Source organism: Fistularia commersonii, chromosome 4 (genome assembly GCF_037954325.1).
Source record: "Fistularia commersonii isolate RoL2024-O1a breed Wild chromosome 4, RoL_Fcom_v1.0, whole genome shotgun sequence".
Taxonomy (NCBI): domain Eukaryota; kingdom Metazoa; phylum Chordata; class Actinopteri; order Syngnathiformes; family Fistulariidae; genus Fistularia; species Fistularia commersonii.
Window position 1 is genome coordinate 15,389,946 of NC_141287.1, and position 12,984 is coordinate 15,402,929.

At 44.6% G+C, this 12,984-nt stretch overlaps 1 protein-coding gene across 5 annotated transcripts in view; it reads left to right on the forward strand.

Moving 5' to 3' along the window:
• Positions 1 to 1,402: 1,402 nt before the first annotated feature.
• The window catches only part of epha3 (eph receptor A3), a 120,335-nt gene continuing 108,753 nt past the window's right edge, over positions 1,403 to 12,984 (forward strand). For all 5 annotated transcript variants that reach the window (XM_086145554.1, XM_086145555.1, XM_086145556.1 and 2 more), the window contains exons 1-2: positions 1,403 to 1,582; positions 9,690 to 9,754. In XM_086145554.1, the coding sequence (XP_086001680.1) occupies positions 1,489 to 1,582; positions 9,690 to 9,754 (159 nt within the window). In that variant the 5' untranslated portion in view covers positions 1,403 to 1,488. The remainder of the gene's footprint in view (positions 1,583 to 9,689; positions 9,755 to 12,984) is intronic.

Consider the following 12,984-nt stretch of genomic DNA (forward strand, 5'->3'; position numbering starts at 1 on the left):
CTTTAAGCCATGTTGTTTTGCCGCTGTCGCCTTTTTTTAACCGGTCCCATACATTGAATGCCTCGCGGCCTTCGACCCCCACCGCCCCTCCCCCCGCCGCCTCCGCCACCGCAGCAGCTGGCGTCTTGGCCGGGACCCCGGCGTAACACTGCCACTCCACTCCGGCCTTTCGTTGTGGATCAAGTGGTGTCAGGGGCCCCTAATGGCCCTCGCGGTGGAACCAAATCTAAGCACATGAGATTCCACGCTGAGAAATAGTCTGGAGCTTCGCAGCCCAGAGCTGGAAGATCAACCCGGTATTGACGACCATGGAGAGAAAGATGCGTCGGTTTATGTTTGAAATGAAACATACGTGTGCGAATTACGATTTGTGAATCTGATACAAGGGTGGAACGGCGGCGCTGTGTTTCTAGCTTCCTCCTCACGGCCTGAAGGTCCCTGGTTGAATTCCCACAGGAGCCTGTGTGGGGTCTCCATATTCTGCGTGGGGTTCCTCCAGGTTCCTCACACACGGAGGAGGTTCAATGGAGACCGTGAAATGCCCAGATGTGGGAATGAGAGTTTAAATGGCTGTATGTCTATTGGACATGGGAACAAGTAAATGCGTCTCTATGATGTGTGAATGTTGTTTTTCTCCATATCTGTATGAGAGGGCGACACGTCTCCACATGACCTTTTAAATGAGCGGCTGAACCGTCTCTACATGTGAGCAGGGATCGGCTCCTTGACCCCGAGTGCAGGATAAAGAGCATACATAATGAATGAATTAAAATTATTTTAGTTAACTTTCTGCTTCATATGCTGTGTGTGTGTGTCTGTGTGTGTGCGCTTCATTATTTTTCCCCTCTATTTTTTTCATGTGCATTATAATTTATGCACTCTAATATCATATAATTATGTCATTATTTAATGCATGATTATATATTATTATAATGCACTATAATAATGTACATTATGATGTGTGTATTATAATGCACATTACAATGTGTGTTATTACAATGTGTATTATAATAGTGTGTATTGAAATAATGTACATTATACGTATTTCCTTTTTCTTTCCTTTCCCGACATTTTCCGATGGATCACCGAACCTTCGATGGAGGCTCAATGAATGACGCGTTCGATCAGATGACGCGCGCGGTTTTTGGGTCACGGTTGCGTGTGCGGACTGACCTGTGCTGAACTCCAGTGTGTGTGTTTCGGGTTGTGCGTGTGCGTGCATGTGTGTGTGTGTGTGTGTGTTTTTTTTTTCCGTCAAGACTCTGTAGGACCCAGCGGAAAAGGGCTGCAACCCAAGCGAGACGGCGCTGGAGAGAGAGAAAGAGAGAATGAGAGAGAGAGCGAGAAAGAGGGAGAGAGAGAGAGAGGGAAGGAGGGAGGGAGGGAAGGGGGTGTGTGCGGTGGGGGGGTGAGCGGAGAGGAGAGGAGACGCTCTCAGATCAGTCAGAGGCTCCATGGAGTTATGTCCTGCGCCTCTGATCCGCCGCCATGGATTGCAATCCGCGATCATTCCTCCTCCTGCTGCCCCTCCTGGTGTCCCGCGTCCTGCCCGCCGCCCCGGTCGTCTACCCGTCCAATGAAGGTAAGGCAGCGTGCACGATGCGTGTATATGTGTGTGTGTGTGTGTGTGAGTGAGTGTGGTGGTTTTTGCGCCCGGCTTAGTGTCCGAATCTTCCAAAAGCGCTTGCAGGGTGAACCGGGATGCTCCCCCGCACACACACACACCTTACACGGTGAATTAATTTGATTTTATATTTTATTTTATTTTTTTCAAATCCGCCGGAGCCTTGGTAGATGCGGGTTGACGCGCCGCCGTCATCCCGGGTAAAGTCTAACGAGACGGGGGAGCGCGGCGCCCGGAGCGGAGCGGTGACACAGCGGGGAGATGGCGGCGGAAGAGGAGGGGGGGTCGGCTGTGTGTGTGTGCGTGTATGTGTGTGTGTGTATGTGTGTGAGTGTGTGTGTGTGCTTGTGTGACAGCGGCGTTTTGGCTTGCCGGTCCACGTGGAGGCGTCCGGTGTGGCTGTCCGGGCTCCGGCGCGTCTTTACGCGCGGCTTCATTGTTCTGGACGGAACCATAACAAATGGGAGTGAGTGTGTGTGTGTGTGTGTGTGTGTGTGTGCGTGTGTGTGTGTGTGTGTGTGTGTGTATTTATACGTGTGTGCGTGTGTGTGTGTGCGGTTTGAATTTGGTTATGTAACGGCCATGCTCGTTTCATGTCTTCACAAAATGCTTATTATTCTAGTGAGAGTTTTTATTCCTACTCACCTCCAGACGCGCCCGGGGCCCCTCGGCCGCTCGCTCCCCGGCGCCCGAGCCTCTGTCCCGGGGACGAGTGGACCCTTGACATCCTTCCCCTCTACTACCAGTCCGGTACCAACGGTATCCCCCCCAACCGAACCCCACCCTGTTTCCCCGGGCTGAGGTGTTTTTTTTTTTTTTTTTCTTCACGGTTAAAAGTGCGCGTCAGACGAGCGGCCGTGCGCGTATTCCATCAGACTGGGTTAAACATGATGACGATGATGGTGATAATAATAACACAATTTGTAAAGTATCACACGAGTGCTTTACACACTTTCCCAAATGATTATTGATTTTGGGGAGGTGGCGTTGGAAACACACACACTCACGCGTACACACGCACACACACACCGCAGTTCAGCAAGGGAAATAAACAGTGAGCTTTGGACCGAATTGCAGGAACACGGAAGCACTTTGATAATAATAGCAATATTTGATAAATAGCAACGATTAAAGATAAGAAATAAGGAAGTGATAAACTGATACAAAGCGTTTTGTGTTCATGAATATAAAGACAATGCCGACGCGGAGGAAACATTCAGAAAAGCAACAGAAAGTTGGATTAAAAAAATATATAATTAAAGTTAAAAATCATGAATTAAAAATTTCGTGTTTTGTATAGGGAAAAGACCTTCCAGACTTTTTCAACCTGCTTTAAACTTAACTATTTAAATGCTGTGTGTGTGTGTGTGTTTGTGTGCGTGTGTGTGTTTGTCAGAGAGAGAGAGAGCGGGGGGGCTCAAACAACGAAAAACAAATCGAGGCTGAGTCTTCCTGAGATGTTTGATAGTTTTATTTAATTTTATTTCTTTAGGTTTTGTTTGCGTTCTGCCCCGCTGCTCAGTGTCGTCACACACACACACACACACACACACACACACACACACACACACACACACACACACACACACACACACACACACGCACAGTCAGTCGGGCCCTTTGTAAACGTGAACAGTAAATCTAATCCGCACTTAAAAAATATTATATATGTATATATATCAACCCCGCTGAATAAGATCAATATTTTTCCACCGGTGGGAAAATGAGGGTCCCCAGTACGTGTGTTAATTTTGTGTGTGTGTGTGTGTGTGTGTGTGTGTGTGTGTGTGTGTGTGTGTGTGTGTGTGTGTGTGTGTGTGTGTGTATTTAAACTTTTAACATACACGCTCTACTTCTCCACCCACCCACACACACACACACACACAGGAGAGACCAAACTTATGAAATGCACCTTTCCAGCACAAAACTTACCAGAGAGTGTCAGTATCGAGCCGCCGCCTGTCAATATATATATTTATATATATACTCTATATATTTATATATTTTTGTATGTAATATGAATCCATCCCTGCGTGTGTAAAAAGCAGGGACGTGAAGAGACCGGTGGTTCCCGGTGTCGGGGGCGTTTGCCAGGGCCACAGGGCCCGGAGCCCCCTGACGACACTTAGAGAGACTTGAAAGAAATAATAATGATAATAATAAAAATAATAAAATTAAAAAAAAGTTGTTAGATTCTATTCAACTCTATGTGTTTTCAAACTAAAGCCTCTGTGTTTGGGAAGTGCCAGCAGTCTTTGGTTATTTCTCAATCACTCTCTATCACACGCTCGGCCGCTGCGCAAAAGTCCGGAACTTTTATTGGAAGTTGGTTTGAGTTTGATGCTTTTTTTTTTTTTTTTTTAATCCAAAGGCCATTTATCGGGGGAAGAAATGCTACACAACCCTGAGCTTTCTCTGCAGAACACTAAAATCAAAATATGATCATTATTATGATAAATAATAATAACAAAATCAGCCGTTCCAAGATTACATTCCTATTTATTTTTTTGTATTATGATGTGCGTTTAACGCCGAATCCTGTCGCCCTTCGCGGAAACCGACGGGAATCCACACAAATGTATCCACCTGCATTTGAATTCAATAACTTTATTTTTTATTTTTTTGCAATATATCCAATCTATAGAACTCTCTTTTGACCTACATCGAGATAATAAGTTCAGTTCACCCCCCTCCCATGCGTCGGTGCAGGCCCCGCCTCCGGCTCCCCGGGCCGCCGGGGGCGTCGGGGAGGCCTCCTCTCGCCGGTGGTCGGGAGCCTCGGCCCGGGAACCCCGCCGGGATGGGTCGCGCTGTTTTTTTTTTTTTTTTTTTCTTTTTTTTTTTAGCAGTGGTCCATCAGGTCTTGCACAGAACGGGACCTCCATTTTTATATTGTATTTTTAGAAATTTATTTTTTTGCATTCTTGCATTTTCGGTGGCTCAGCCGGGGATGGAGAGCAGCTTCCCCCTGCCGGAGGCTTTAGGGCTGGATGAGAGAGCGGTGCCTTAATAGACACATGGCCCTGGGTATTTGTGTGTGTGTGTGTGTGTGAGTGAAGGAGTATGAATAGAGCAAATACGAACGTAAGGAGTGAGAGCAGCAGGGCTGGGCGGCGGCGGCAGCATCAGACAGAGACTCTGTACTTGAATTATTCAGAATGGGAGGTGAAGACTTCATCCTCTAACGCAGACACAAGTCGCCTCGCCTCTCCTTCCTCTCCTCCCCTCGTTCCTCCTCGCCTCTCCTCGCCTGCACTGCCTCCCCGTCCTCCCCGCTCTGAATGCAGCTTCTGCTGTGGGGGTCTCGTCTCCACCCGGGCCTCCTCCGTGACCTATCCGGCGCCCTTCTGAGCGCCCGCTGGCCGCCGATGCCGCGAAGGGATGAATAAGGGGCTGAAAGTTTGCCCGAGGAGGCCGTACGGCGAACCCTTCCCCTGCTCCGCCTCCCCCGTGTTAATATTTCAGCATCAGCTCCTGGAAATACTAGGTCACCCACAAGTGGATAAAACTATAATTAATGCCGTGGCCTTGTGTTTGTCCCCCCCCGCCCCAGCGCACCATGGCGGCCTCGGCTTCATCGTCTTCCACCGCCTCTCCCTCCTGTGTGTGTGTGTGTGTGTGTGTGTGTGTGTGTGAGGGAGTGAGAGGGAGACCGATGGCGACCGAGGCTATATGTCAAGTATTGATTCACCTGTTTCTACCTCGGCGGCGTTTTGCTCCCTTGCAGACAGGCCGACTTGCTTTGCTATTAATACACACACACAAACACACACACACACTTCACCGTTTCGAGACACTCCCTGGCTGGCCAGGGAGAGGGGGTACACTCAGCTGAAACATGCTTGCCAGCTGTGTGTGTGTGTGTGTGTGTGTGTGTGTGTGTGTGTGTGTGACAGAATGAGACTGTCAGCAAATGTTTGCCAGTGCTCATTATTTGTGCGTTTGAATTTGTTTACTCTTCCCGGTGTGTGTGTGTGTTTGTGAGTGAGTGAGTGCGCATGTGTGTAAATGTTTTTATTTTGATTTAAAAAAATCTATGTTTTCAGCATGTTTACTTGGAAGGGTGTGCTTCTTTTTGTAACTTCACACCCCGAGTGTTTATGCGTGCATTTGTGTGTGTGTGTGTGTGTGTGTGTGTGTGTGTGTGTGTGTGTGTGTACGCTGTTTTCCCAGCCAAATGCAGCTGGAGGGAGTTTTTTTTTTTTTTTTTTTTTTTTTTTTCCTCCTCTCCCCCCCTCATGCGATATAAGAGCGGTTTAATTTTCTGCTCTCAAATTCCCCGGCTCGGCTCAATTTGAGCGGCTCGGCTCATTGAGAAATGTAAATTGGAGGCAGCAGCCCGGGATCCTGAGCCGCTATTATCTGACACCGGCAGATAGCTTCATTAGACTCCTTAATGTGAACGTGTCTGCTGTCACTCATCCGGCCGGCCCCGGCTCAGGTGAGCCCCCCCGGCTCGGGCCTGAACCTGCGTTTTGACGAAACCTCGCTTCGAACCCCCCCCCCCCCCCCTGTATGGCGTTGTTATTTTATCAGTGATCTCATTGGGAGAGCGTTTTCTTTCATGTCCGGTCGGTTTGGGAGTTTTGGAAGGGAGAGGAAATCCCACGGCGGTGCCGGGCTGTCCCTGACGGCGGAGGTGTTTACACGCTGAGGCTTTGAAAGGACCAGATAAGATTGCCCCCCCCCCCCCGTATTTCTCCGCGAGCTGTCCAACAGCTGCGGGGCCCCACTTCGCTTGGGAGGCATTCGACAGCGGAGCTAGCAAACATGTCTGCCACGGAGGGTGGGCGCCATGTTGTGTGTGACGTGTCTCATGACTGTGACTGCGGAACTTTGTTTATTTTACTTTCATTCATTCATTCATTCATTCATTCATTCATTATCTATACCATTTATCCTGCACTCATTCATCCAGCTGTTAGTGGGTAAGAGGCGGGTTCAGACTGGACAAATCGCAGGCCACATACAGACATGTACAACCTTTCACTCATTCATCACACATCATGTAGAGACACACAACTGTTCACCCTCACATTCATGCGACATACGGATCTATACTGTCATTCACACACTGTATAAAGCAAAATAGCCATTCACTCGCTCAATCAGGTCGCGTAGACAAACATTCACTCGCACATTTATGCGTCATCAAGACAAAAACTGTAATTCAAATGTCACGTAGAGACAAACAACCATTCACTCACTCATTCACGTCATGTAGACAAACATTCATTCTCACATTTATGTGTAATCTAGACAAAAACTGAAATTCACATGTCATGTAGAGACAACCGTTCACTTTCATGTTCAATTCTCATCTAGACATTTTGTAATTCACCCTCTCATTCATGTCATAGAGGCAAACAACCATTCACTCGCTCACTCAAATTGAGACAAGCAACCATTCACCCTTACAATAATTTGTCATATCGACATACTGTAGTTCACCCTGTCATTCATCTGTCATAGAGACAACAACCATTCACTTGCTCATTCATGTGTCATGTAGACACACACTGAAATTCACCCTGTCATTCACATTAGATAAATAGCCATTCACTTGCTCATTCATGTGTCATATGACATATACTGAAATTCACCCTCTCATTCAATACCATATAGAGGCAAGCAACCATTCATTCGTTCATTCACATATCAGAGACATGTGATCTTTCACCCTTTCATTCACACTGAGCCTCCATCTGCTGTGAATGAGGTCTCCACGCATCACAACACCTTCATTGGTTCATGTGAGTTTGTGAGTGGACGTGTTAGTGGATATTTGAGTGGTAAACTGAAATAATTCAATGGAACGCAAACATGCTAGAACGTGTTCTTCAACGGGAGTTTTTGATTGATTTTTAAGAGGGCTCTGGTGGATTTTCATCATTTTATGAACAAGCGTGTGCTGTAGTGTGTGTTCTGTTCTATAACACACACACACACACACGTTTAATCCAAGCCTGGCTTCAGGGGTCGAGTCGACATCTGAGCCGGTCACATTTACACGAGTGAACGCGGTTTCTATGGTAACCCGAGACATGCACTTTGCTCTTTTGTTGCGAGTCCAGTCGCAGTTCCTCTCGGCGACAGTGAAAGGTGTGACTGTCGGACCTGGACCATGGAGCCTATTCCAATGGGGAAAAAAAAAAAAAAAATTGCAGCTTCTCCCATCTTGTCCATAATTCTGTTTTATTTCCACCAAATTTATGGGTTAATGATGTAAAACCAGTTTGGTGTGAATGGATCAGCCCAGATCTCAGAATCTCTGACCCATCAGCTCCTTGTCCAAGATAGTAAAGCTCCTCTGCCACCTCTAGGGTGAGGCCTCCTCCAGAAGGATGTTTTTTAAAAGTTGACACCGATGCTTCACCTCTGTCTCACTGCAGTCAGTCGTCATTTACCCAAAGAAGTAAGAATAGATAGATCGGTGTGATTTCATCAATCATATTTCAACCAAACGGAGCATCTACCCCTTTTATACACGCGTAGAAAACAGCAGCTGGTTTTATGAGCTAATGCTTATGAACATTACAATTTACTTATTTGATACTTTTTTGTTGTCATCTGTATATTGTCACTGTCATTTTTGAGCCATCTGGCACGTGGATTTCATTTGGGATTTATAACATTTTATTTAATCATATTCACAGTGTCAAAGTATTTTTCTTAAAGAGAACGGAAGATTTTTTTTAATACTTTATATAACGTGTGTATGTATGTGTGTATGTATATATGTATGTGTAGTTCTGTGTCATAATTTATCCTGAAATATTTCACATTTTATTATAGATTTTATACTGTTTTTCAAAACATAAAACATTTATATATTTAATATTATGCATGATTATCTTTTAATTTAGATTTTTATGTTTGTATTTTAGAGTATTTGTATTTTATCATTTGTTCCTTTTGGCCCGTTAAGTCCTAATTAGAAACATTGGGTGTATCGAGCAATTTCTAAAAATGTGTGTGTGTGTGTGTGTGTATATATATATATATATATATATATATATATATATATATATATATATATATATATATATATATATACATATATATGAACAATATTGTCAGCTCAGTTATTGAGCTGGTTCCTTCCAAACTCACATCCTCCACCCTGGACATTTTTTTTTTTCCATTGGCTGACAGCTGTGTGTGGTGACAACCATTCAGACCACAGACGTATGTGTGTGAGAGTGTGTGTTTACACCACACAATAGAGCGTTTTTGTTGTTTAATCTAGCAATGCAATTTGGCACAATTAGATCATAGCCTTCGTCAGGACAATAATAATAGTGATAATAAATGAGTATCAATAATATATTTATATCTTCATCTTCCTCTTCTTTCAGCTTTTCCCTTCAGGGGTCGCCACAGCAAATCAACTTTCTCCATTATAATGACAATAAAATATAATAATTATAATATAAAACAATAATTATGATATAATACAGTATGAAATAATGTAATAACAAAAGAACATTTTTTTAATCATTTTGTTACTTATTTTTATTTTCATTGTTTCTGGATTTTTATTTTGTGTGTGTGTGTTTGTATATGTCTGAACGTTGTCTTTGAGTGTTAAATAAGGCGCTAAAAATCAAATGCATTTTTATTGTTATTATCATGATATATTTATTTGTTTAGCTGTGCATTTTAAAGTGATGCATGTTTCTGGGGACGTCTCTGACGGCTTGTGAGATCAGCATCGGGTTTGTGTCGGGTCGAAAAACCCAAGAAATCAACACCTCTAATCTTGTTTTTTTGAAACATTTCATTTTTTTCCGGTCCGGCGCTTCTTTGGGGCATCTGCCCTGGCCGAACCTCCGCTTTTACGCTTTACACCTCAAGACGAGAAAGGCAGGGCTCCGTGTTGGTTACCACAGTGTGTGTGTGTGTGTGTGTGTGTGTGTGTGTGTGGCAGCTGAATAAACAGAGTCATGATCAGTGCCTCTAGTTGGTGATCTTTCCTGTGGGATTAGATAAAGGCTAATTGGGGCTAACAAGAACGAGACACTCATATGCACTCTTTGTTTTCTCTCTCTCTTCCTCGCCGCAGTCAACCTGTTAGATTCCAAAGCCAGTCAAGGGGAGTTAGGATGGATTTCCTACCCGGCCCACGGGGTGAGTATGTCCTTTTTTCTGTGCGTTAACCTCGGATTCATATTTGACGCCGTCGGGATGTGAGATACAGGTGGGCGACAAATGAACGGCATCTCGTCTGAGGGCTTCGAAGGCACGGCGGCACGGCTTTTATGAATCTCCTGCGCTCGCTTCGGGGTCTGAACGCTTTTATTTATTCTCAAAATGTGGACATTTTTGTTTTCCTAAACGCCAACCGGAGTCACCAACTTGCAGATCAGACAATCCCGGGTCTACCGTTGAATTCACCGGAAAAAATATGAGAATCTGTCCTCGGATACGCTATTCATTGCGATGCAACTATCCATTCCCCGTTGGTTCTGAACAAAGTTGGTAGCAGAGCTGGTCCACCCAGACAGTCACCGCTGACGCTCTCCAGCACTTCCTGCGGGACCCCGAGGCGTTCCTGAGGAGACATATAATCCGTCCAGCATGTTCTGTGTCAGCCACAGGCCTCCTGCCAGCCCGACACGCCTGGAACATCTCCGAGCCGAGGTGTTTGGGAGGCTCTTTACCAGATGTTCGGACCGACTCGGCCGACTCTTTTTGTGTCGCCGAGGAGCGACGGCTGCTCCCCGGCCGGTCTCTCTGATGAGGGGGGGTCGTCTGGACTGCATTATATATTAAAAAAATAAATAAATGTGGAGCCTAAAATGGGGAAAAAGGGTTTCTTTTTTTTTTGTTTTGGGCCCCGGAGCCATTGGCACTGTCCAGGAAAGCCACTGGAGTCCGACCCGAGGGGTCTACGGAGGACTCCATCCAAACACCGCATCTTGAAAAAATACATTTCAACTTGAGGCGGCGCAGCATCGAAATTCAAAATTCAAAAATGGCGGGCGAATGTGTTAGTGGGTGTGGCGGAAGCATATGCAGGAGGCAAGAATTTTTCTTGTTTTTGTTTGTTTTAATCACCTGTACAGAATGTCCAGGTTCATTTTTCTGTTTTTCTGTTCTATCATTACATTTTCCATTTCATTTCCCAGGGGCTAGTTCTTTTTCTTATATATATATATATATATATATATATATATATATATATATGTATATGTATATATATATATATAAAATATTATATAATATTATTATTACAGACAGGTTTTTGCCCCACCTGTCTGTAAATCCATCGACGAGCCCGAGACGTGACCTCACGCCGCTCTCACTTTGTTATGTCAGCCAATGGAGGGAGAGAAGCGCAGATTAACCCACATTTCTCCAAACGTTTTATTTTTTTTTGTTTTTCCCCATTCTCAATCTTCCGGGGTTGGAGGTTAAGCATCGGGAGCGTGGCCATATGGCTCGAGATGCGTCCGGATGGGATGGTGCGTGTGTTGGCCCGCTGCGCTTCGATGTTTACGTGCTCAAAGACAGATTAAGGCATTAAAGGGTTTTAAGTTGCAGGAACAAAAGCGTACACTCACACACCAGTGTCAATAAGCTTAGCCTGTTTTTTCTTTGCTGAACATTAACAATGGTTGTTTTCATTGGCTTTAAGCAAATTTGTGCAAATTTGAATGCAGGGCCTGATCAGAGTTCATTCATATGACACCAAATGGTGTGATGACTCCTATGTAGAGCAGGTGTGGACTATACTGTTTCAAATGATGTGCAGCAAAGATGCTTTTTACCGGTGCAGAAACCTGGGACTGATCCCAGCTCAACGTTGGGTGTTCTTCAGCCTTGACCGGGTGGGGAAGAATGAGAGAACAGGATTGTGATAGACAGAGGATGTTTTGGAGGGACTAAAGATCTCATACTAATCATAACAGTAGCGCTAACATTCTCATGCTTATAGCTATTGTGATCCAATAATAGCGAGCCACTGTGGTAAATCAAGCCGCGCCCCTTGGGTTATGAGCCAAGTGAGAAAATGTGATGTTACTAAAGCGCAGACAGGACATGAGGATCAGCAGAATGCTGACGGATCTCCATCCCATGATGCACCTCTCTCAAACCTTCCAAAGTAGGTCTATGGTAGCACAACAAGCAGCTAGCCCGGCGCTAACTGTATGCTTTACGGCAGGAGAGTCAGGCTCATTTTTCACAAAGGGCCAAATCTGCAGAATGGTTGCCCTAAAAGTGCCACATGTAACGGCAACAGTATAAATGTAACTAAATGTAACCAAATATAATGTAAAAGAAATGTAACTACACCTTAATGTTAAATAACTCTGAATTTAGCACTCATTTAAATCCAAAATGTTACATATGCATTTGTATTGATGTAAAAAAATGTTTACTAGTTGCTCTGTTACAACATAAATCCTTCAATATTGTCAGAATATTAAAGAAACACATATAGCTCATCAATCAATGACCAAACTGTTCAAGGGAAAAAAAGAAAGATATCATCCAACACTTGTTATGACATTAACTTTGTTCAAAACCTTTTTGTCACAAGAGGGGCAGAATAACAGAATATGTACAACTGAACCGCTAATCTACCGCTGTAGAATTATGCAAAAACTAATGGCTGCACACAGCCTTGCAGATTTGTCTGCATAAAAACATTAACCTGTAAACACTAAAAGCATTGCAACACACATATATGTGTAAATATATAATATATAATCTAATGGCAGGATGCCGTCACTTCATGGGTATAAATTGTGGGAAATGCAGTTTATGGTCAATGCACGCGTATGAGTAATTTATTGTGAGACAATCAGACTTTTTTCAGATAAAATGACATGGCGAGCCACATTTGGCATGCGGGCCTTGAGTTTGGGGCATGTGCTTTATAGCTTTAAGCGTCTTCTCAAACGAAGGCCGGGTGTCGGCCTCCTCCATCTCGATTGGTAATGGACTGGTTCTGGATTGAGTTGTATTTAGGAAGAAAAATGAAAAGTAAACAAGATATCCTCCATTTTTTTCCCCACCTTCTTCTTCCCATAACGGTTCTATGATCGCAAAATTCCCCGGCAAATGTTTTTTCTGCAATTTGCTACATTTTCAGACATTAGCCTCATCCGTCAGCCTCCACGCCGGAGTCCCACCAGTGGGCTGTTACTTTTGCGAGTTTATTTGTTCAACTGGTTCGACTACCGTGCCCCGGGATTGTCTGACGCGCGCACGAAATAGACACACACACATGCATGTGCACACACACACACACACACACGCTTCCTTGTTTTCCTTTATTAAGTGTTAGAATTACTCCTTGGCAGTGGCTTAAGGTAATCCAGTCATTTGTTCCGTGAAACTGCCAGACCACC